The sequence below is a fragment of the Rhodamnia argentea genome, chromosome 6, assembly GCF_020921035.1.
Source record: "Rhodamnia argentea isolate NSW1041297 chromosome 6, ASM2092103v1, whole genome shotgun sequence".
Classification (NCBI taxonomy): Eukaryota; Viridiplantae; Streptophyta; class Magnoliopsida; order Myrtales; family Myrtaceae; genus Rhodamnia; species Rhodamnia argentea.
The window spans coordinates 2,819,448-2,843,770 of record NC_063155.1 but is presented as its reverse complement, the minus strand read 5'-3'; the positions used below and the strand labels follow the sequence as shown (position 1 = coordinate 2,843,770).

General features: G+C 38.7%; 2 protein-coding genes across 2 annotated transcripts; both read right to left on the bottom strand.

Annotated features, from left to right (window-relative positions):
* Window positions 1–13,328: 13,328 nt before the first annotated feature.
* Window positions 13,329–19,537, bottom strand: LOC115748471 (AP-5 complex subunit mu-like). The gene is given in 9 exon segments (XM_048280157.1): window positions 13,329–13,768; window positions 14,492–14,539; window positions 15,183–15,239; window positions 15,842–16,737; window positions 16,856–17,136; window positions 17,805–18,119; window positions 18,784–18,927; window positions 19,284–19,377; window positions 19,452–19,537. Coding segments are annotated over 8 exon segments (1,881 nt in total). The 5' UTR covers window positions 19,355–19,377; window positions 19,452–19,537; the 3' UTR covers window positions 13,329–13,699.
* Window positions 19,538–21,020: 1,483 nt separating this feature from the next.
* On the bottom strand, window positions 21,021–23,607 carry LOC125315395 (putative disease resistance protein RGA4). Its single transcript, XM_048280102.1, has 2 exons — window positions 22,216–23,607; window positions 21,021–21,377 (listed from the first exon to the last, which is right to left on the bottom strand). The coding sequence occupies exons 1-2, from the start codon at window positions 23,605–23,607 to the stop codon at window positions 21,021–21,023; spliced, it is 1,749 nt and encodes a 582-aa protein (XP_048136059.1).
* Window positions 23,608–24,323: the final 716 nt, after the last annotated feature.

The window sequence follows — 24,323 nt, the reverse complement described above, 5'->3', positions numbered from 1 at the left end:
GCGGTGTCCTCGAAACAACAATGGGCTTAAGTTTGTGTTTAAGTTGGCCCGTTTATTGTGGGATCAAATGGGTTTTGGATAGACTTAGGTTTTGGACCCATTTTAGGTCATATATTGTGCTCGTATGAGAGATCATTATAATGAGTTGAGCGGCTATAAACCTAAATCATAGTGAAATCTCTTTGCGGGACGTAACCCTATTCCGAGGTGAGTAAACCATGCTTTATCTATTTTTTTATTATCTGTATGATTGTTCTAATTCAAGTTAGGATACAACCCATCAATGTAAGGGTGCGTGCAGCGGTGAATTGAGACACTATTGCTAAGATCTAACTCGTCGGAGGATGGCGGACCGAAGGTGGTGTTTATTTTGGAAAAGAAGCCCCTAAAGGCGTCAAAACACATTCAACAACAACGAGCTTGGTGGGTCTAAGACGTGGCGGCAAGTAGCGTCGGGTAAGGCGGCTTTCAGCTGCCATTCGTCACAAAATTCTAGTATTTGGTTTGTCTCAGGGCGATGACTCGGGTGGTGGTGTTCGTTTTTCAAGCCAAAGCAGCGAAAATATGCTGGACAGCTACATGAGACTATGGACTGGCAAAGAAACATGCCCGTCGTGGCTAGGGTTGTTACATAAGAAACTTCACGGACGCTTTCTCATATAGCAATAGGGTTGTAATGTCAAGTTGATAATTAGGACCAAAGAGAGAGAAAATGTAATATTTTGTACATCATCAAATGAAGAGTACAACGCCCCTACATTTACGCATTTTTTCAAGGAGAAATGACACTAACCGCACATAAACTCTAAACCATAATTCAATGTGCAATGTGATCCGTTAACTTTTAATTTGTTTGATGTAATCCTTGCACTTTTGGTATCTATTCAACTTAGGCTCTGAACTATATGAAAATATTCAACATTGCCCTTGAACTTGAGTTAGTAAAAGAATAATGTTGAACATTTTCATATGATTTTTGGATTAAATAAAACATGTACCAAAAAGTCAAAGAATCACATTGAACAAATTACAAGTTTATGGACTACATTGCACATTAATTAAAGTTCAGAAATCACATTACATATGAAATCCAAGCTCAGAGATCATTCGTATCCTTACTCTTTTTGTTGTGGCTTACCTGGCGTTGCATCAATCTTGTTAGACATGGGAAATAACTATTGGAAGCTCTTGTCTATGATCACTCAAAAGATTGGATGGGCAATATGCTGGACCCATCACGACCACACATTGCACCCCCTGGCTTGCACGCGCATCACCATGAGAGGAATAAGCCCACATCTTACACGCAGGCCAACACATGCATCATCTCTCTTCACTACCTGTGGTCAACCACTTTCCAAAGCCTCGAACCATGCACGCATAATTTTCGAAGCGAATCTACCCTAAAAAGTCCCCAAATCAATCTCCCACACTAAAATCCCAAACCCACCTTTTCACATGAAAAGAAGTTTGACAAAATCTTCTCTCTTTAAGATTATAAAATCAAGTCTTTTCAACTTAGAAGCTGAGAAGCTCAAAAGAAAGCTATTGTAGAGTGGATATGCAACCTAGTAGCTACGAGCTAGCTAGTGGGCTGTTTGGTCCCGCAAGTGGAAGTGGCCTTTTTCGAATACCGAGTACATCTAAAGTATTTTCACATTCGTATCAATTACAAAATTACTATCTAGACTGATTCTGTCGATTTAATTATCGTGCATCAATAATTAACGAGTCCTTTCTCAAATCTTTAAGAATAGTCAATTATTTTAATACAGTCTTCTATCTAGATAATTACGTCGGTAGGTTAGAACGAAAAGAATCACTCAATTGTGAAAATAATTTTCTAAAAAAAAAAGAAACTAAAATGTTTTTTCTCCTCCTACGCAAATGATGGGCAAGGACCATCAGTGGACCCCACTCTTATACGAATTGTGATTGTGCCCTCATCAAACCACCACAAGGAGGTCCCACCCTGCTTAGCATCATCTAGGATGTGCCCCTACTTCTTGGCAACACAAGGGGCCAATTCTTGATCTAGGGTTTCAATATTCTATCTCTGCTTGTCATTATTTTAGTCTGCAGAGACATGGGAGTCCCCACAAGGTCCATGCTTTGAGGGACATTGGCAATTCTTGTTGGCGTTGGACCAAAAAAGCCTTTTAGCCGCCAAGCATGCCTGCACGCGCACAATTCCCACACATGTGTGTGTATAGCAGATTGATACACACAATTAGACATTTCTATAGCCCTTTAGCTAGTTGATCTTTTGGGGGCACTAATGAACAATCCTGAGTGCTACTGTTCCATGCGCATCCAATTTCTTTGCTAAAATGGTGGATGGAACCCACTTTTTTAGTCTTGTTTTGGGAAATGCCAACATCAAAGATGCGTATGGTTATTTTCCATGAATATGAGAAAGCGCGACATCTCTCTCTCCACCAAGAGCCTCTTGTGGTGCCGATTAATTTACCTACCCATTGTGATGAGACGAGGGACCGCGGCGACTCGATAGGATTAACAAAGAAAGTAACTAAATGCACTTTACCTAAGTTTGTAAGTTTTGATTGACAAACTAATTCAGTTGAAACAAATAAGTTGAATGAGGGAACAGCTTGACATTGCATAATGACTTGAGGCAAATTTAGAAACCGTTTATGAATTTCTTAACTCAGCAAGTCCTTTGATGGAACTTCTTAACTCACCAAGTCCTTTGTCTATCTAAGATTTACACTTAAGATAATCAAATGCCTTAAAAGGCTGTTGATGTAGCCAGTCCTTCACTTTTTCATTCACTTGAAGGGACATCAACTGGCTGGAATGGAGAAGACATATTTGATTGGGACTTAAACGGAACATGTCGTGTCACAAATCATCAAAAAGTATTGAAAGCAAAGTACATTTGGACCCAAGAAATGCCTTTGAAAAGAACTGATGGCTTATCATGGCAATTTGGATAAGTATGCTACTTTATTATACATATGCTAGCAACATGTTCATGCATGCATATAGTTTGGTCCCTCTCAAACTTCTCCCCGGAACTTCACTAGTTATAACATCTTCACATGGGATGATCATTAGTCAAATTGGTCCAACTGCAAGGTAGCAATCTCTTTATTGAACTTAAGTCACATCTTATAATTATTAGTACCATCTAATATAGAAAGTTGTTTGAGATCACAAGTTCTTAAAAGAGTCGAGCGAGTAAAATCTATGTGAATTCCATATTAGGGTATTGAAAATCTAGAAGTAAACCGGTTCTCGGTTGCATTCAAGATCTAACCCTCTTAAACTATTAGCTCAATAGAGTATTTAAAGGCCAGAGAGAGGTAAGACAACCACTAATATTTTCCTGTTTTAGCTAGCAAAAATTGCAATCTCTTGATTGACATGCATCCCAACATTAAATAATTCCTCCATTTTGAGTTCCCATCAAAAGTAAATGTTAATGCAGATTCTATGTTCCTTTTTTTTAACTGTTGCATAGTAAATGTCATGCCAACATTCGGCTCGACTATCCCTATATCAGTGCACACAAACTATCCCGTCCATGTGCGCCCGACAAGGCTCCGATAGGCAGGACCCCCATTCTACTATGAGCAGAAGACATCATGATTCAAACACGCCATCCACGGTCATCCAATCAAGTGCGTAATTGCTTAGCCAATCCTTTCCACGATATTCAAATTTTCCAATTCATAAACTAGGACGCAGCTACTTGTGTTTTTCTCTTTAGCCTTATTTTGATTAAGGGTGTCATTCTTGGTGGGGGGCCCACCATGGCAATTCAAAGTGAAACCAAAACGTTTTAGACAAAAAGAGATGTCAAATGAATGAATCTACTTGAAGGAGATCCCACATGAATCATGTATGCCTCACACTGTGCCAAAAGGTTTTGATCCAAACAAGGCATGTTTGGGGAGGGCAAGCTCTTAAGTGCACATTATAGCCTTTGCCCCCACAAAACCAGAACGCACACCCACACACTCCTTCACACTACTTGGGGAGTGACCAAATAATTTCATTTTCCTCGAGCCCTTCAAGAGGGGAAATTAGGAAAAAAAAAACAAAATCTATCTCGATTGGCACGCCACATCATGCCTCATGCTGTGCGTGCTCCATCTCGAAAGGGAAAAGGAATGAAATAATTAGAATAAGGAAAAGAAACGAATGGCGAACTCTCCCTGCCAATTGATCCACGACAGACATCATTCTTCCCGGTGACCTGTGACCCTTATCTTTAAACTCTGCTGTCCCATTGGCTCCCTACCTCCGATTCCAATTGCAATTGCAATTGCCAATGGGTGTTGTCCTGTCCTAGGGTAAAAGGCATGTGAACTTCCAATTCTGATTTGCTACTTTACACCTCTCTCTCTCTCTCTCTCTCTCTCATATGCTAGTCCTATATATTTGCTCTTGCTTATAATAAATCTATGACATGCCCTCTCTGTTTGACTATTTCATGGAGAAAGTTGTAATTAAGGGAAACAAAACCTTGTCTAGTCCTATTTGGCTCAAGTACGCCTTAGATCTCAGCTGGTGACAATTTTATTGTATATGTAATCTTTATACATGAACCTTAAGTGCCAATCGTTATGGCATATTTGATTAGATGGTATACACATCGTACTAGTCCCGTTCAGCATTGACTATTTCATGAAGAAAGTTGTAATTAAGGGAAACAAAACCATGTCTAGTCCTATTTGGCTCGAGTACGCTTGGCATTAGATCTCAGTTGGTGACAATTTTATTGTATATGTGATCTTTATACATGAGCCTTAAGTGGCAATCGATATGGCATATTTGATTAGATGGTATACACATCGTACTAGTCCCATTCAGCATGAAAAAAAAATTTGAGTGGGCAATGGTAGGAAAAGGGGAATTGACATTGGCACTGAACTTAATGAAAAAGAGAATCCCTTGCTATGTTAATTTGGTTTGTCCATGGTGTTAGGACCGCACAATAGAAGTCTGATACCTTCATTCGAAAAAATCACCAAGATGGAGCTAATTAGGATAGATATATTAACTGTTCCACATCACATCAATTCTCCAATGTGAACATTCTCTAACACAACTCACACTTGCATCGTAACTTAACTTAAATATCCATCAACGCCCAATCTCATCCGTGGTTTCTTTCTCCAAATCAAATCATGAAGGCAGCCACAAGAATCATGTTGCTACATCAAAATGCCCACCACTCGAAAATTGTATTGGTCACCAGATTCCTTTTTTTAAGATATTCACCAAACACTGCAATAGATTGGGGGCCCACCAATTTACCATCAACTCCGATACCACTTGTTGAGAGCAAGCAATAGAAGTCCGATATCTTCATCCAAGGAGATCATCAATAGGGAACTTAAGCTTGAGCCCATTAACATATCCAATTAGACCTATCTTCACACAAAAGCTTAAGATAATGAGTTAAAGTCAACTATGGTATATTAATTGCTTCCTACCATATCAATTCTCCAAATGTTGGACTTCTCAAGCATAACTCACAGGTTACCAACACCACAACTGTAAAAAGATTGATATCAACTCTCAAACTCATCCTAAAAAACAAATAGAAGTATGAGTAAGGTAAATGTCTAAAGATAGTTTTTGATGGGATAAATGAGTTAAAAAAGTTATCATGAACTACTGGCGTTTGATTGCAACGAGACATTGAAGCCTTACAACAATGCATTCTCATTCTCAAAGCGTGAATAAGGCTTAAACCCTCCTTGACAATGTCTTCTTCAGACATACCAACTCAAGAATTTGGTTACTTTGGTTTGAGGGGAGGGAGGTGATTGAAGTATTATAACCTCTGCACAAATTATGTGCACCCAATTCTTACGACCCCAACCCATGTGACAACTCAAGCTAGTATTAAGGTTCCGCTTGTTTCACAAAAAATGAGTGATATGAAAAATATTTTTTACAAAATGATCATTTATTTTTATTATCAACGTAAATATTTAGACACAAATTATTTTCAGTAATTAAAATGTTTGTCATTGACTAATTATTTCAAGCTATATATGTGATCATTTTGAAGAATTTTTTTTTTCAAATTATTCATTTTCCACAATTGTACTGCACAATGAGTTTTCTTCTTTTTTTTTTGCCTTTTCCTTCTCCAACTCTTCGTTTTCCCTAATTTCCCCATTCTGCTCTGGACAATTCTACGATCCTCCATTCCGATTGCAATTTATCGTGACTTCTTACATTTTTCTAACTTTTCACATTACACACAAATCTATAAATTTGACCACAAATGAGAAAGATTTATCCTTTTATTTTTTTTAATTAAACAGCTTTTAAGGGCATGCATTACAATAGTTCTATTTCCTATTTTCTTGTTTCGGGGAATATATTTGAAATAGAAATCCGTTTGATCAGGAAATTTTATTTTTTTTTAATTTCTGGGATAATTTTTTGGCTTAGAAATAGGTTTGGAACATAGATAAGAAGTAATTTTTTCTACTACTTTCTATTTCTAGAATATGAATAGAAATAAGAATTTTTCTCATTGCTCACTCCCTCTCTCTTTTGTGCGGTCTCCCTTTCTCTCGCATCCCTGTTGCCGACCGTCGGTTGCTTGCCTTCGGTTCCCAACCATAGTTTGTTGGCCACCGAGCGTCTCTCTCTCGTCCCCGCCGCCGTCCGCCTTTCTTTAGTCACCAATTGTCGTTCACCAATCGCCCGCTGCCTATTTTCATTCTTCGGCTCATGTTCGCCCTTTGCCATTTGCCATCCGCTGACCACCGGTCTCCATCCACCCATCGCTATTCACCGGCCGCCGATCTCTGTCTTCCTATCGTCGTTCGCCGATTGCTGGTCTCCGGCCCCCGGCTCTCATTCGCCTATTCCATTCGCCATCCACTAGTTGCTGGTTGTTCGCCACCGGCCTACGGTCCTCAATTTGCGTTTGCGTTTGCGTTTGCCGTTTGCCGTTCGCCATCCATCGGTTGCCATCCGCTCGTCACTATTCACGGGTCTCCTATTGGTTGTTGGACGCCATTCTCCGATCTTTGGCCACCTTACGTCGGTCTCGGTCGAGATTCGAGTGGTCGGCAACCATAGAAATTTTATATTGTTATCGAATGAATTTTAGTTTTGAAAATAAAAATTTTGTGTTATTATCAAACGTGTATCCATGCTTAGAAATTTGTCCAAAAACTAAAAAAAAAAAAAAAATTTTGCTAGAAATAAATCTCGTAAAGAGAATGATTGCCATTTGCGTTCAAAGGCAATCCTTTCCCAACGTTCCACGAAACACTCTTTTGGTCTTGCCCAAAGTGGCTTGCCAGCTGCCAATATAAAGCTCATAGAGCCATGCGTCATTCTCACATCACATTTGGGCCTTAAAAAGGAGAAGAGATAGAGGGAGAAAGAGGCTTTTTGGAGTACTGATAGTGTCAGGTTCAGGCATGGATATGTAAGCATGGAAGCCATCATGTCTCCTCTGCTTCAAACCCTGTCATTTGCACTAAAAATGCATCCCACTTTCTTGTACCTTAACTTTTCAGAGGAAATTCCATGTCCCCAGAGATTTTTTTCCATTTTTTTTTCTTCCAGCCCTTTTAGGATTCCTTTTTCTTCCTCCAGACAGAATGTATGAGAGAGAGAGAGAGTTGATTTTGGGACATGGACCAAAAGATTGTTTGCTGACATCTTGGAACTCTTGCGCAAGATATATTAGTGGAGCCAATTAGATTCTAATTGTACACCTCTAATCATTGCATTTGTGAAACCAACATGGATATGGGGTTGAAGCATATCTCAGCTACACTTATTTGTTTGACACGTTTCCTGCTAATTGTTTCTTGAAGCTGACAGCTAGGCCATCTGTCTTTAGTTTGAATTATAGAATATTATAGACACTAAACGCATTAAGGAAAACCAGTTTAAACATTGATGGGACAAATTGTTAGCCGGCAAAAGAAAACTTGGTTGTATTAATTTCTAAATTAATCTGGTAACTCGATTTTTACATGTTGGCGTTATTCTTAGAGTTGAGTAAAATTGCCATATCTAGTTGAGCTGTTAAAAACTAGGGTATTTGGATCTTGACAGGCGGGTCAAGCTTAAACATCTAAATCTTGAATGAAAGGTACTTACCAAAGAAATTTAGTCTAAGCACAACTACAAGAAGCTTTTGAATTGAAATTGAAATAAAACTTAACCATCACAACTAGAATGAAATAACTTCACCTACTTAACCGGGTCACTTATTTTCAACGTTAGTTCCGCTCTCTGTTTAAACATCATGCTCCTCGAGTTCTCCAGATGAATTGATCTTGAGTTGCTCACCACGGACTTGGCTCGGATCACTTCTAATTATGACCCCACAAGTTCTCTAGGTGTAATTAGATCTCTGGACCAAAGGAATATTGCTGACATCTGGGGACTCTCCCAAATATTTTCTTTTCTTTTTTCCAATAGCTTAAAGCAGCGAATGAAACTCTAGTTGTACACCTCCTATGATCACATTGCAGTTTCAAAAGCATATGGGAGTGATGAACATTGAACAATAAGTCATTGTTGAACTCATTTCCTAGACAATATATATGTCAGATTTACAGCAGATCCTCATCCATAATATGAAACTAATTAAGAAATCAAGTTGGTCTCTTGCTCTTGTGGATAAAGGTTATACGGAGATATAGGATTTGTCATCTAATTCTGACATTAAATTATTAAATACATTTTTTTTTGGTTGGGGGGGGTGACATCTTGGAACTATCAAACGAATTTTCCAAAGTACTTTTGGCCCGACGAATTAGATTGCAATTGTACGAGTCAAATGATTGCATTTGATGTTTTCTAAAACTAGAAAGGATTTGGTAATGTTTCCCTTAATGGTCCCTGTTTTGAGAGTCTACTTATTAAGGACTGTTGGCGTGCCCCAGGAGTTTTTATAATCGATTTTATCAAACATGTCTCCATACCACTACTTAAACATCAAGAAATTTTGTGATTTTCGACATAATTTCTCTCTTGTTATGTATTGAAGATGACATATATACTTATTAAGTATCGTTAATAAGTGCACCGAGGATGCTCCTAATGTAAAACACGATTTTGTTCCCCTAATCTATCGTAGTTTTCACTGTTTAAAGCTTTTACGGCACTCATCAGATATGAAAGAGTTATTGAAGTACTCACTCTTTACAAAGAAATTGGACAGCTTCTATGAAGTAACGAATATTATAAAGATGATATACCTACTGCAGCTATTCTTATTCCTCAACTTGGCATTTAGAATGTCTTGTTCGACAGTAATTTCTCGATATTAGTGTGGAATTTCACTGGCTTGAAAATCATCTTATTACAAAGCAATGAAGCTTACTGGATCTTCATAGAGAAAAATCGGGGCTCCATTTTGATTCATCAAATCTATAGACATCATCCGGACATTTTAAATTAATTTTTTTGCTGGCAAAAACATAGAATATACAGGCAGAAATGGCCGTATCCTATCTTAAGGAAGTCACTGACACACGACTACCACCACTTTGGCGGTTGTGTTTAAAGTCATAGTCAGGGTCGATTGATGCGACGAGACATAGAGAGATCACGTGGAAAGTGCATGTCGTCCCATAACAACGATGACCATTAATGCGATGTAGTTGCCAATCTCCAATTCTTTCCTCTTCCTTTTCCCAGTTTGTCGAGCTCCATCCAGTTCATTTCCTTTTTCCCGATTTTGATCCTTTCAATCCTTTTACTATATCTTGTCAATACTGGATAAAGATCTAGGACATATGCTGTCTACACCCAAGCACATCCATCAGGACAGGGATTAGAATGCGAGGAGAAATAATAAGATCCCATTAAAATAAATCCAAGGATTGCACATGTGAACATAGATAATACCATCAAGTGTTTGGTGCACTAAGGATAGGAATTTAAAAAATAAAAAGAACCAGTTAAGTTAAGTTAGAGAGAGAGAGAGAGAAAGAGAGAGGTCGCCTGCAGGTGGTCACTCGAGGATGGCGACCCATGTGCAAATATGAGAGAGAGGTGGGAGGAAACTTCAGGTGACTCAGGATAAACAAATTATCACATCCGGTATTTGGAGCCTGATCTAGCTAATCAAGGAAGATCAATTACCCATGTAAATGTACTTGTCCATCTACTGTATGTGCAGTAAATATGGTATGAGCATGAAAAGTAAGGAGACAACAACAACATTTACCCTTTCTTTCTTATAAAATTCGCATGCGCCATGTAGTTCTTTGTCTAATTTTGAGGTCCTAATTTGTCTGGCAAATTCGATCTTCTAATGGAATGGAATCTTTGGTACTGATAGACTTTGGCGAAAAGCCCACATTTTTAAGATGCAACTTGTTTAAATGCTGGAAGTATGATTGCATGTCACTTGGGAATCTCTCCAAAAACTTCATGATGAAAAAGAGTATGCTATTCTTTGAAGGCGTCGATTGTCTTAGCTGGTCTAGCTCTTTTATATTTAGATTAAGTTATTGGATGATTTAAACTATAGGGAAATATGCCCATGTTCCTTTTAAATCAGACTAGCAAATGTGCACAGGTGTTATGTGTGTAAAAAAAAAAAAATTGAAATACGAAAGATTAAGCAAAATTGGTTTTCTACGAAATATTTAAATTATGAATGCGCAATACATTGGAATTGCAAATATGTGTAGGTACAGATTTCAAGATTCGAAATCTTTTGTTAACGTTGTTATAGGATAGAACAAATTCGAAGTTTTGCTATTAAAATATCTGAGAGATGAAATAATAAATCTAGGCATTTGTCTATGGACACAATATTTGCAACATAAGTAATAAAATTTATTTGTGAAAATGGTGGAGACTCCTTAAAAGTAAGAGATCATCTTTGGTTGATATAGAAGTGTAGATTAAGGTATTGGATTATCTAAACTATAAGGAAAAAACAAAAGCCCATGTTCTCAAACTCGGTTTTTGCAATTCCTCTTCCAAGCCATCCACCTACTTTGGTGATGTTTTTCCTATTTTCACACAAAAATAGGGGAAGTTTTTTGCAGAACGTGAGCCATTCTATCACCTTATACTTGGGGAGGAAAAGCATAATTTACCCTAAGGATTTTGCAGCTTCACTCCAATTCCTAAAATCTAGTGTTAACAACTCACTCTATAGATCCTGTTTTCCCCCTAAGCCTCCTAAGTCCTAAGTAATCAACTAGATCCAAGGGTGGCCCATCCTTGATAAATTCATCAGAGCCTTAGCCAACTTTTTTCTCCATTGTTTTTGGTGGCGAAACCAGGCCTTTTTCTAGGTGGCCGAACCTTGCAACAAAAGTACGTGATTAAGGGTCCACTTGTTTGAAGAAAAATATTTCTAGAAAACGGTTTTTTCGACTTTCCGATATTTCAATGACGAAAAACTAATCAACCTACAAAAAACGTCTTTCATGGACTAAAAGCAAGCTTGGGTTTGGAAAAAAAGATTTACCCTTTGATAGGCTCGTCAAACAGGTGGGTTGGATCATAAATGGTCCAATCCAAACCGACTTATTCAATCCAATTTGACTAATTTATTTGTAATGCAAATTTCTCAACCAACCCATACCTAGCCCATCTCGGATTCATTTTTAGTATGTTTTTTTCTCCTTATATTGTTGCATTTGAAGAATGGATGATTCCATGAACTAATACACGTTCCTTAAGAATGGATGGCTCCACGAATGAATGGTGAAAAAGTGTGGTAATTTGATCCTTTTTTTTTTGGTCGAATTTTGAATCTAATTTTTTTTTTTTTGGGTCAAAGAATCTAATTGATATGGCAGATTTTATATACGTAATGATATGGAGAATTTTGCAATGCGGTAATTAGAAACTAATTTGATTATTTAAATATTAATACACAATTTATCTAAGAAAAAAAAGTATACAAAAAAAAAAAAGAACTAAGACGAAAAAAAAAGGGACCTAAGGAGAATCTGGCTGCCAATGCTATCTCTTTGCTCCCCATCACACCATGTTGACTTCCACGAGACAGAAGAGTTTGTGGGGGAAGATCTCGTTTAGAAAACCATTTATGACTCACTCTCGTTGGACTTCAATATTTTAAACCCATTGTCAGCTAGCCCTTCAAATGTATAACGACCCAGTTACAACCCAGTCCCAAATATATGAGTCGAAATTTACCTTCTGGCATCAAGAAAATGTTTTTCCTAAATCATCAAACAAATAAAAACAAACCATTTTCATCGGAAATTATTTTTATGGCAAATATTTTTCTCTAGATAAAACAAATGCACCCCAAATATATGTATTGGAAATGGGTCAACTGGCTTTTGTCACTTCTGCTAAGCTACAATTGCCAGTTCTATCACATGAAAAAAGATCATGAGTAGCATTCTTCCAAAATGAGGCCAAAAGATGACGCAGAACAAATATTTCAGTCACTAATATGACAAACTTTTAGACTTTAAGCACTGAATCGGGAACCGATAAAATTGAGGACCATATGGTGATTGATGAATTAACAAAAACACGACAATTTCGACATCCTTGAAAATTTAACTATGTGAAATTTCACGCATCCTTTCAAATAGAAAACCTATGATTATAGTCGATGATATGCACTCGATACAACAGAGGAACAGGAAAGAAAGCGAGACATTCAGGGCTAATGGCCTAGGAAAGACACCAGAAAAAAATTGATTTGCGAAGTGACTTCACAAATCAATTGCACATGTTTTCTGATCAAAGAATACAACATGCGCAAATCATATTGTAACCAAAGCACACAAGTGAGTACGGTAAAGTTGGTATTTTCTAAAACAGTTAGATTATTTCTGCAATGCACTAGATACACTACATATAATCATATATAGAAGTGCAAGCATGCAAAAGAACGGAATGCAGAGTCACAGCCACCAAGCCTCAAGCCTCAAGCCTCAAGCCTCAAGCATGATCACTACTTGAACCAAAACTTGGCATTATAATCATCTTCATGCACAGAAACACAAGATTTGCTCTGATTTTTCTTTTCACAGTGGTCGTTTAATTTTACACCATTCTTTTTTTCTCTAGTTCTATATGATCAAAACTAACGGCAAGACAAAATTGGGATAATGACACCAGTAGTTCGTGAATTTTAATCCAGTGTGCAATATCATACTTTCAATTGGTTCAAGATCCCTTAACTACTTCAAAATGTTCAATGTCATCTTCTTGTTAATTACCACGAATGACATTTGCTAAAATAGACACCAGTCTATCAAAACTCATGTTGATGGAGAAAATTATACAAGTGGATTAAACACTTTTAACTTGAAAACTTTTTCTTCACTCTAGACAACATGGAAAAAACCAAAAGCTTGAATTAAATAGAAGCTCTTGTTAGCTCAATCCTCTTGAACAATGTTTCAGAGTTTGTAATCTCACAAACTTTCTCGAAAGGCAAAAATGAATAATGAAAGCAACACTGCAATCTTAATCGACAAAAGTTTATCTAACCAAACCAATTTAAAAGCTAATGGACAACACTACATATTAGACATCTCCATGACTGTAATTAATTGAAAGTCCTAGACAAGGTCCAAGTCTGTTTGTGTTCCATTCAGTCAGATAACTAGGTTCAGCATGAATGAAATAACACCTGTAGGTCCAATGTCAAAGTTCCTTCTGAGTTCTCACACAACAGTCGTGAAAGGCAGTAAGCAATCCACAGCTTTCACATGACTTCCATCTATTTTGGCATTGCTACAGAGGGACATCTGCCCAAGGTGTTCCACAATATATAATCCCCAGCAGTCACCTGTTATAAGCAAGTAAACAAGAATGCAACAGAAGAAATTGAAAAATATGAAGAACACGCCTTTAAAAAATTGATTGCCGTTTGAAGAAGTTTTGAGGCCCGAAAAGATGAACAAAGCAAACTTTCATGTCTGATCACGTTCCACAAAAGGTCAGTGTTCCGTCATTTGCCAGGAAATCGACTGAGTAGCAAACTGTCTTTCCTTCATGTCATCTTGGGTATGTCACAAAGGGAATGCATTACTTTGGTAGACAAAAGAGCATATATCTTTTTTAAAATTGCCTTCTCCAACCACTTATATTTACAGGTTTTTGGTAAACCATATCATCAGATCCACTTTCTGACTGGTATTGCATACCCATGCATTACATGTCCATTGACAAACAACACTACTGTCCATTGTTGTGAGTTTGAACCCTCAAGAGGTTAAAGTCAAACAGTGTGCTAGCAGATGATTCACTGAAGTCTAACAGGGGCATCAATAAACTTGAAAAGCCTCATCATTACAGTAACAATGACACAGTTTAATCAAGATATAGTGATGAGGAAGTCCACAAATAGCCTAAAGATGTTCATTTTGCTTCGATACTGATAGTTCTGGCCTGAATCAAATGTTTGAAAAAAATGTCAATTAATTTTCTTTTCATTACACTCTGGCCCGCTCAAGCAAATTGGAAAAACAAAAAACCAATTTCAAGTTTTTGATAAGAAGAGGTCAGCTACCTGAATTGAGAACTCCACTGGTGCTTTAACAGAAGGATAGATGCTCACCTGCATTTATGGAAGACATGATAAAAAGCGAAAACATTGTGGCTATATATTATGCCTCACAATATTGAAAAGGAAGACCTACTATTTGACTAAAAATTAGAGAACATTTTTTAGCTGCTCATCCTCTAAAGTTCAGTATGAATCTAAAAGAGAATAAAGGAATATTTAAAAGTCCCCTATCTGCAAACAGCAGTAAAACTCAAGTGCCAGTCTTCTCCGGTAATTGAAAACTACAAATGGGCAGATAAAGTCAGCTTTTCCAAATTGAACAGCCAAAATAGCTGCCTAGTGTAGAATATGATTCAGATTCATTCAGACACAGCCCATTCCAATCTCACATTGCCTCGTAGAAGAACATGTATAAGACAGACATGCCAAGCCATGCACATCTCTCGATTGAAAATTCAACTATGTAGTACATGACGACCACAAAAGAATGAAATTATACATTTTTGAAGAGGTATTTCAAAAAGCACGCATTACATTTCTGCACCTCTCCCCGAAACTAGAATCTTACAGGTACACCAAACTTTTTGCAGCAGGAGAGCAAAAAAGTCACTTTTCTACTGTAAGCCAAAAGGAGTTAGCTTCGACCCAAAAAAAAAAAAAAAAGGAGTTAGCAAGGTGTTGAAAAGAAACTTACAGATTTAGGATCAATGGATATCCCAGACAATGGTGCCCCAGCAATTCTGAAAGACACCTGTGATCATGCAAACAATAGCTCATAACAGAATTTCCCACATCAGTTGCCAGAGATAAATATGTGTAGAAAATGGGATGCAGAATCAAGCACTAGTAGTGCATCAACGATAAACCTAACAAAACATCTTGAATAATCTTCAACCAAATTACTGGTGGCAAACTATTTTTTTGGCATGCTAACTCTATGACATCTGCAGCAAGGCTTCTCTATGATTAATTCCCCACCTCACATATCTAACAGAAAACGCATGGGATTGGTTGCATAAGTGGTTCACCAATGAATGAGTTCCCTTTTCCATTCACACCACAAACAAGTATAATTGGCTGAACAGCCCAGTACCGTCAAGAGTGGACCGACACAGTTTCACATAGACAAACAATACTAAGCTAAGAAAACCATTTCATGAATACCTATTCTGCATAGAGTGAGTAGGGTTTATCTTGGCAGAAGAAAAGACGACCAGTGAACTCCACTTTATAAGAAAGGAGTGGCTTTTGTCAATGCACACAGAGCCACATACATGAAACCGTAAATGCATGATGCATCACAAGAAAATAAACTGCGTAAACTAACATCCAAGTGAAACAAGACATTCATACTTTAGCATAATTGTATGCCTGCCAGCAAAATGGTTCCTCCAAATCAACTGGAGGGAGATCCTTGGTCATTTTCTTCATCAGAAATTCCTCCACATTGACCATGTTATTGGTGGGTTCTGTGTCGACATCACTATCTTCCTCTTCCATGCTTCCAGAAAACGATTTCGTAAAAGGGAACCTTTGAGTTTGCCACGGTGCAAACGTAACTGTCCCTGGGAAGGTAGCTTCAATGCTTTTTCCAACAAGACCTCGTCCACTTACTAAAATTTTCCACTCAACGGAATGCTCTGTAGTTAAAATAGTTCCAACTGAAGGAGTTCCATCCACAGAGACAATCCTTCTCCTAGGAAAAGGCATTGTCAGAGTACAAAATTCCATGGTCAAAGGAGCCTTGTAACCTTCCATCAAACTTAGTTTGAACAAAAATGCACCTTCATCTTCCGAAACCATCGACAATTGATAGAATCCCTTTATGGGAGGTCCAAGCCCACAGGTTGCTTGATAACGCATCAGAACAAAATTACCCAACGGTGGTGAAAACATCACAGACTGTTTATCCATACCCTGTTCCGGAACTTGAGCAGATGGATGGAATGATAATGACTCAATGCGACTGCTATTTAGTCCTATCAAAGGAAGAGACACATCAGGCAGTCCTTCTAATTCTGCTCGGCAATTAACCTGACCTGAAACTGAAATGCTATCTGGAATTTCATCACGATCATACAAGGCAGCAGCGACAGTTTCATGAATAGTAAAAAGTATTTTCTGCTTCCCCTTGTAAAGATACGGCTTCCATGCAGGCTGTTTGACATCTGCAGGAGGCAGATCTGCTGAAGAAAATCCATTAAGCTTGATAGTGAAAATATTGGAAGCATTGAGATCCGAAGGTGTACCTATATTTGAAGAATAGAAACGAATAAACCATTAGCCAATCCTAGAAAGATGAAAAGCACAGTTCAGAAGAAAAAGGTGACAAAAGTGGCTGTCATAAGCGGAGTAAACATCACTGACCAAAGGGCATCGAGCTACTAATATAAGTCCTTAGTGCGTCCTTATCCAATGGCCTTGAACCAATTTTCATAGCCTCTGATGAGAAAGCACCAACAGAAGTGTTGGAGGGAGCTGAAGATGCAACTGGTGCGGCCACAGGCTTTGGTCTTGAAGATATACCTATGCTGCCAGTTAAGGAATCGAATAACCCCCCCACGGATGGGGACGCATTCACAATCACTTCTGGTTCAGCCATATCCCCAGAAATTATGTCACCAATGGCATGTGCTACGATGAATGCACTGCAAAAAAGAGAAAAAGGAAACAAATAGCCAATGAGAGAAAATACAACAACCATCAAAGGAGAGACAATGGATAATGCTGGGTCACCATCATTCGATGCTTCAAATAGGATTCAGTAATTCAAGGGTAGTCAGACTGAAAGAAAAGGCATGTAAATGATTCTCGATGACATAAATTACAAACCAGCACAATCTGGAGACAATTACTCCATTGCTACAAGCCTAATGCACAACTATGCCTGTTAATCGGAATTATATCTGTCTGGACTGGAAAGGAGAACCTCACAAAGAACAAATGCATAGGACATCACAGTGAACGTTCAATGTGATAGAAAATTTTTCGTTTTGGTTAAGGAAGGTGATAAAACTCAGGCATATCCCATATGGAACATGATATGAGAAAAACACTCCCATCTATCAAAACCAGTCTTCACGTTGCATTCAACATTTTAACCATTACAAAGCATTCTCCAATTGTTTCCTTTAACTTACAGAACAATCTAGTTAGGCTAGACAGAAATATTAGCAAGAAGAATAGGTTATTAACTACTAGTGCACAACAAGAGAGCACAAAGTATACTGATGGTTTGATGCCATAGAACTGAGAGAGAGAGAGAGAGAGATATTTCTAATGTCTACTAACTAAGAAAATGAGTAACTTACCATACCATGTGACTGATGGAAGATCAAGCAGGAGTGAAGATAAACTCCCATCCACTCATCCAACAGCATTGCCACAATCAGATCTTTTACATAGTTCCTTATATGAATTTAAATGTCCAGGCCCAACCAAAGGCAGTACAAGGATGCAGAACTGGCTCTTCATATGCAGAATCAAAGGCCACAACAGATAATTCTCTCTTGCCTCTTCTTTGTTAATGTAAATGCTAATGACATGACGCGTAACTGGATCATCCACCCAAGAATCTGAACCTTCAGCAGACTGAGACACACGTATGCCAAATCCACGAACAGATCCTTCTCTAAACATAGATGGTTGATGTCAAATTAGTAGAAAACTATTGAAGGGGCATGAGAGTAGAAACAGGTAACTGCAATATGCATTCTCAATAGCTAAGCAAGACTAATAACCATCTAATCCAGTTATCAATATTTAGACTGGGTCTGTAATACCAGTGCATAATTTTACGGAGTGATGCACATATTTTTAATAGATCACAACCAAATTGACTCCGAATTTTAAACATCAAAAGCTCACTTATTTTGTCCATTCTCACAAAGCATTTTTCCTCAAAATGCAACCACTTCCTCATATACTCAATGATGAAACCCATGGCATTTGAACAAGAGTGGCTCTTCGACCAAAATAAATAAATAAATAAATAAAAATAAAACAAGATTGACTCTAGCATCCACTAAACATTCACGTTCCTTACTATGCAAATTATGAGCCAATGTTATATCAACTTAAGGGAACAAAGGCCAAGCGTCAATTTTGGAAGACAAGACAGAGATATAATGAGCAAATGACTGTTCCTAGAGGCTATTATCAGCGAACAACATGCGAATGCAGTTTCGACGTAGGAAAATAATATAATTGTGTAGAATATAAGCACACATCGAAGCAAACTCATCGAGTAAAATACCAAGAAGCTCTCAACTCATTGTATTGACATATTGACAAACCTCTTCTTTCTCTCTGCAAATGAAGAAGCCAACTCTGAATCAGACGGCAAATATGGCAATGCCCCACCATCGAAACTACCGCCGTTGTGCTCGTTCTCACTTTTGCAAGCCGCCCGCCACCGTTTCTCCACCACCGGAAACCTCCTGTCATCACATCCAGTCAAAAGAAGAAACATAAAACCCCCATCAGTAAACAATCCACAGCACTAGGCCTGGCGCTCTATAGCTCGACGCGTTGCGGGGAGATGGTTTTGTCACTGCTGTGGTTCCCTGACTCAATCCATTCAAGAAAGCACTAAGGTCAACACTACTCGGGCTTTTGCAAAAAATCCAAGAATTGGGTCGTAGCAAGCGGCCAACAGGTCTCTGCCCCATGAACCACTTTGAAAACCAAATTCGTAGACCAGTCTCGCTATAACCAGCATTATCCAATCGAAAAATGACTGGTAACCCCACCGACAGTTCGGATGCAAACACATAAACCCGACGAGAGCGCGGACCTGGAGAAGACGACAGCGTCGTGGCTGTTGAGGATCCAGAGAGCTCGGATGCTGCAACCAGTGGTGGGCATGTCTTCGGAGTCTTCTTCCACGCTGCGATTAGCTCCGCCGGATTGGGAGAGAAGGCGAAAGAACTTGAAAACGGTTGGGAATGAGGGACGAACCGGTGGATGAATCATGGAGCGGACGACCACTGTTGGAAGCTTGATCCAAGAACACTTGAAACGACGAGTCGTTGCGTTGCGCAGAGGTACAAAAGGCCATTAAATGCTTGAATAATTATCAGGTTGAGTATCATTCTATACGGATCGAGAGGTTAAAACAAACACCTAAAAATTTAAATTAAGAGCGATAACAAATGAACATTAGACAGGTGCGAGCCCTATTGAAAAAATCAGTATAAGTGAAGATCCGGTTATAAACGATAGAGATAAAAAGATTCATAATATCGAACAAAGAGTAAAGAAGCATGAAGTACCATTGTACAACAAATCAAAGGATAGGAGATAAACAATCAAGAATAGTGGAGATACCAAAGTATACTTGTGCAAGATGACCATACTTTCATTTCCTTTGTCTAATGCTTTTGTTGGTTTGATTTCAAGCTAGATGAACTCTCTTTACCGCTCGGACTTTGGCAAGACACATCTATTAGCCTAAGACCGTTGGTTAAAATCACGTGATAAAAGTGCAAAACTGGCCCGATTGTTTGGGGTACCGGGGGATTTTTAGCTCAGAAGCTATCACTTTTTCAAATCGCACCAACTACATGCAACCGCTCTTTGTCGAGACCACCTTCACGCCAAAGACCTGAGTTTTTAGGGTATTCATGGACCTCCACGTAGCCGAGCTAAAAAAAGGTACATATCTACTAACAATATATTTTGATATAATCGTATGATGTGAACTAAACAGGATTTTTATGATTTTGATGGATTAATGGTAAAGCAATGGCCTCCAATCACACGACAATATTTTTTTTTTATTCCCATTGTTTTGTTTCCGAGAATAGAAAAAAAAATGAAAATAAAAACTTGTTTGATACCATCAGTTGATTTTTCTATTTTCAAGAACAGATTAGTAGCTAAAGAACATATTTGGAATAGAAACAAGAAATCAAAAGAAAAAAATTCATTGTTCTCTTCAACAGAATTAGAAAATATCATTTTTCCTCAAGAATTATTTCTGGAAACAGAATTGTTACCAAATATATCCTTAGAAATGCACCTTCTGCAAATGTATTTACTTATTTTTTTTTGGGTTATAAGAAACTAATGATTTTATATAACATGGATTCATTTTGAAATACACACAGCCCATTATGGAGCATATCATAATGGTGGATCAAAGCCTGGCTCCCAAATTCATTCACAGGTTTCAGGAACTGGAAAACATAACCAACGCAACGTGAAAACAAATGCATTCATCCAGCCGTACCAAGTCCAAAGCGGGCCAAATGACCAAACAAAGCAATCCTTTTCTTTCAACCCGCGGCCGGATGATTCTTCAGCTTCCTTGTGCGAACAAGGATTTGATTCCTACGTGAACACAGAGTTGAAGAAATATTTGATCTTGAAGGACCTACGTGGACGTCAATGTGTCCCAACCGGCAACCGGTCAGCGATCTGTCCATAGTCCCCAATAAAATCGATTACCGAAGCACAGTTCGAACAGAATTATACATGTAGAATCTGGGAAAAAATGTCCACATACCTGCAGAAGAAAAGTGAAGAATTCCTAGTCATAAGATCGGAGCTGGTGAGATACGTGCGGGATATGAGCAATCTTGTACCAGTCCTCGCCTGCGTCTTCTTTGCACCTCTCCTCCAAATCCATGCAACCTGCGATTCTTAGGTGATTGAGGGATGCAAGCCCCCGCATTCCTTTAGGTAATGATGTCAACGAGGGGCACCGGATGATTTCAAGCCATTGAAGTGATTGAAGGGCCTCGATCTGCTCTGGTAATGCCTTCAGATTTAAGCAGTTTCTAATGGAAAGAAGATGGAGATCGCTGAGCTGTAGAAGCCACTGCGGGAGAGATGCTAGTTTGGGAACGCAACGGATGTCCACGGACCAAAGACTCTTGAGTCCTTGCTGTTGGAATATATAAATATTAAACCATGCCTTCTTCTACAAGCTTAAGCTTTTAGAGCAGTTGGTTGTGGTTCTTTAACATGGTATCGTAGCGGGTGGTCTTGAGTTCAAATCTTTCCAGGCCCCTATTTGCCTCCCCATTTGAATATTTCCACGCTTAGTCTGGTCTTTGCCTTAGGGCTAAGCGTGAGGGGGAGTGTTCTATTTGCCTCCCCATTTGAATATTTCCACGCTTAGTCCGGTCTTTGCCTAGGGCTAAGCGTGAAGGGGAGTGTTGGAATATATAAATATTAAACCATGCCTTCTTCTACAAGCTTAAGCTTTTAGAGCAGTTGGTTGTGGTTCTTTAACACTTGCAAATCCAAGATGTTGCCGCTTTCGTCTTTGGATAAATCAAGCTCCTCACATGCCCAAATATAAAGTTGCTTCAGGTTCGATAAATGTCGCATCCCGCGTGAGAGGGAACTTAACCGAGGACGTTCATTGATGCTAAGATGTTCGAGCGAAGTGAGGCTTTGGAAACACTTCTCAGGCAAACACTCTAGAAACTCAAGATAAAGAGTTTCTTCAGCTTAGTAAAGCCGAAGATCTGACTTATCAACTCTGGATTGACCTTGCTCAGCATCAACTCCTCAAGGTGTGGAACTAGTGGCATGGCTTTCAAGTTTTCCCAGTAACCAATATGTAAGCTTAATAGACTAGGAAATGTTAAAGTGGATGAATGGTCTGACTAAATATATTCCAATTCAGGCAGCCCCCATATCCATAAAGACTTGAGGTGAGGTAGTTGGCCAAGGTGAGGCAGATGTTCACATCTTCCGCAACAGTAGAAGCTTACCTCAACTAAATTTGGCAAGGAAATGACAAGGCTGTTCATCATCCACCTTGGAAAGCTCTCACCTTCATATCCGTCGATCTTCAACTTCTGCAGGTTTGAGTGCGGCCTTAGTCCATCTAGTAGAGCTTCATCCCTATCCCTAGTAACTGCATCATCAGATTCGAGATAGCCCCAGTGGAGTTCCAAAGATTCCAGAGAAGACTTTCCTATCAAGTTTGCAGCCTTGGATTCTGCTACTACATCTGATACGTGTTTCAAATTTTCAATGCTAAGGCTTCCCCGGATGTTATTAAGCCCATTTAGTTCCCCAAGTCCGCAATAATTCTTCGCAAGAGTTTTATCTTTGGGCAAAATGAAATGCGTTAGCCTATGTAGAGAACTCAACTGCCCCAGTTCACATGGCATATAACTAAGTTTCTGACAATCATCTATGTATAAATTTCGAAAGCTGACTAACTCCCTTATACCCCTTGGCAATTCTTCAAGGGCAGAACAACCGTAAAGATTAAGTGTTTGCAAATTCTGCAATCTAGTAATGGAGTCAGGAAGCCGTTTGAGTGCACTATTGTGAGAGCAATCGAGATAGGTGAGATGCTTCAACTTACAAATGGACCTTGGCACCTTCTTGACATTTGTGGCATACACATCCAAGATGCGCAAGCTCTTGCAACTTTGAATGATTAGGCGTAAATCTGCTTCACTTGTTGGTTCTCTTTGTTCCATTTCCCCATACATAGGTTTTGGCACAACAGAAAAAAATGTTCTCAGTGTGCTTGCTCTGAAGCGTGAGATTGGAAGTTCACCTATTACATTGAAAGTTAAACCGTGAGATATACGACGAGTTCTTTTCAGCACAGATTTTGTGTCATCCCATGCCACCCAACACTCGGTCCCTGCAACTAAGCAGGCTAGATCATGCATCAAATCATGCATCTTGCAAGTCTCCACTTCCGTGAATGGATCTCTTTGAAAATCTTGGAAGAAGTTACTCCAAAGTAGATCCATAAAATAACCATGAGCAATATCGTCTAAATGCTGACTTCTATTTGATGGCTCTATAAATCCTTCTGCAACCCAAAGATTAACCAAAGTTTGCTTCTTTATCTCATAATCTTTGGGAAATAATGAACACAACGCGAAACATTGTTTCAAATGTGAAGGCAGGTGATAATAACTTAGCCTAAGAATAGACATTATGCGGTCTTCCCTTTGAGACACTTCAGGGAGCTCTTTTTCTTTGAAATGTAACCATTCCAATTTAGTTTTCTTGAAGAATAGTAGACTCCCAACGGTCCGAACAACCGGTGGAACTCCAGAGCACTTTCTAGCAATCTCTTTCCCGATGGCTAACATGTCGGGATCTTGTATCTCCTCTTCTTTTCGACAAGCCATTTGCAATAATATATTAAGAGACGCGCAAGCGATCGAACAATAAATAGATAGAACAAGAAAATAAATCGGACACCAGATGTATGTGATTCGGTCGTAGAGACCTACGTCCACGGGGAGAGCAGCAATGAATTTCACTATAGAACGAGCGATACACGGAGATTACAGATCAAAGCGAGTAACTCAAACACTCACAGTGTTTCCCAAGCCCCAATTACATTCAAAAAACGCACACAGTGTTTAGCCCATAATTCCTAGTGAAATAATCTCTCAATCTCACAAAGGAATTACACAAATCTAACCTCAAGATTTAATCGGCTTCGACACTTGAATTCTTGATGTAATTTGGCGAACAAAACCAACGAATGTAAACCCTCTCAAGCACTCAACGATGAGACGGCGCTTCAAGCTATATAATTACGGCCACGGCATTACTTGCTTTATATACGTAAAGCAAGACCCACAATAAAACAATTCCTTGAATTATTTTGTCACCGCCAAAGAACCGAATACTCCTCCAATTCAAGTCCATGTTGGACTTTTCAGCATTAGTCCAAAGATTGTAGGAGTTCAAATATAATTATGCGTATCTTTCTTTGCATTAAGACAAATCATTAACCCATACAGATATATGTAGCCAAGTCCACTATGAAGCCGAATCTGATTTGAAAACTAATATCTTTTAGTTTCCTTCGCTAACTTCAAACAACAAAGTATAT

Bases quoted from the DNA above. Each gene is read 5' to 3' on its own strand.
- LOC125315395 (XM_048280102.1), bottom strand. From the start codon at position 23,607: ATGGCTTGTCGAAAAGAAGAGGAGATACAAGATCCCGACATGTTAGCC. The intron at 21,378-22,215 runs GTAAGCTTCTAC...ATATTCCAACAG, and splicing joins CCTTGCCAAATTTAGTTGAG to CAAGGACTCAAGAGTCTTTG.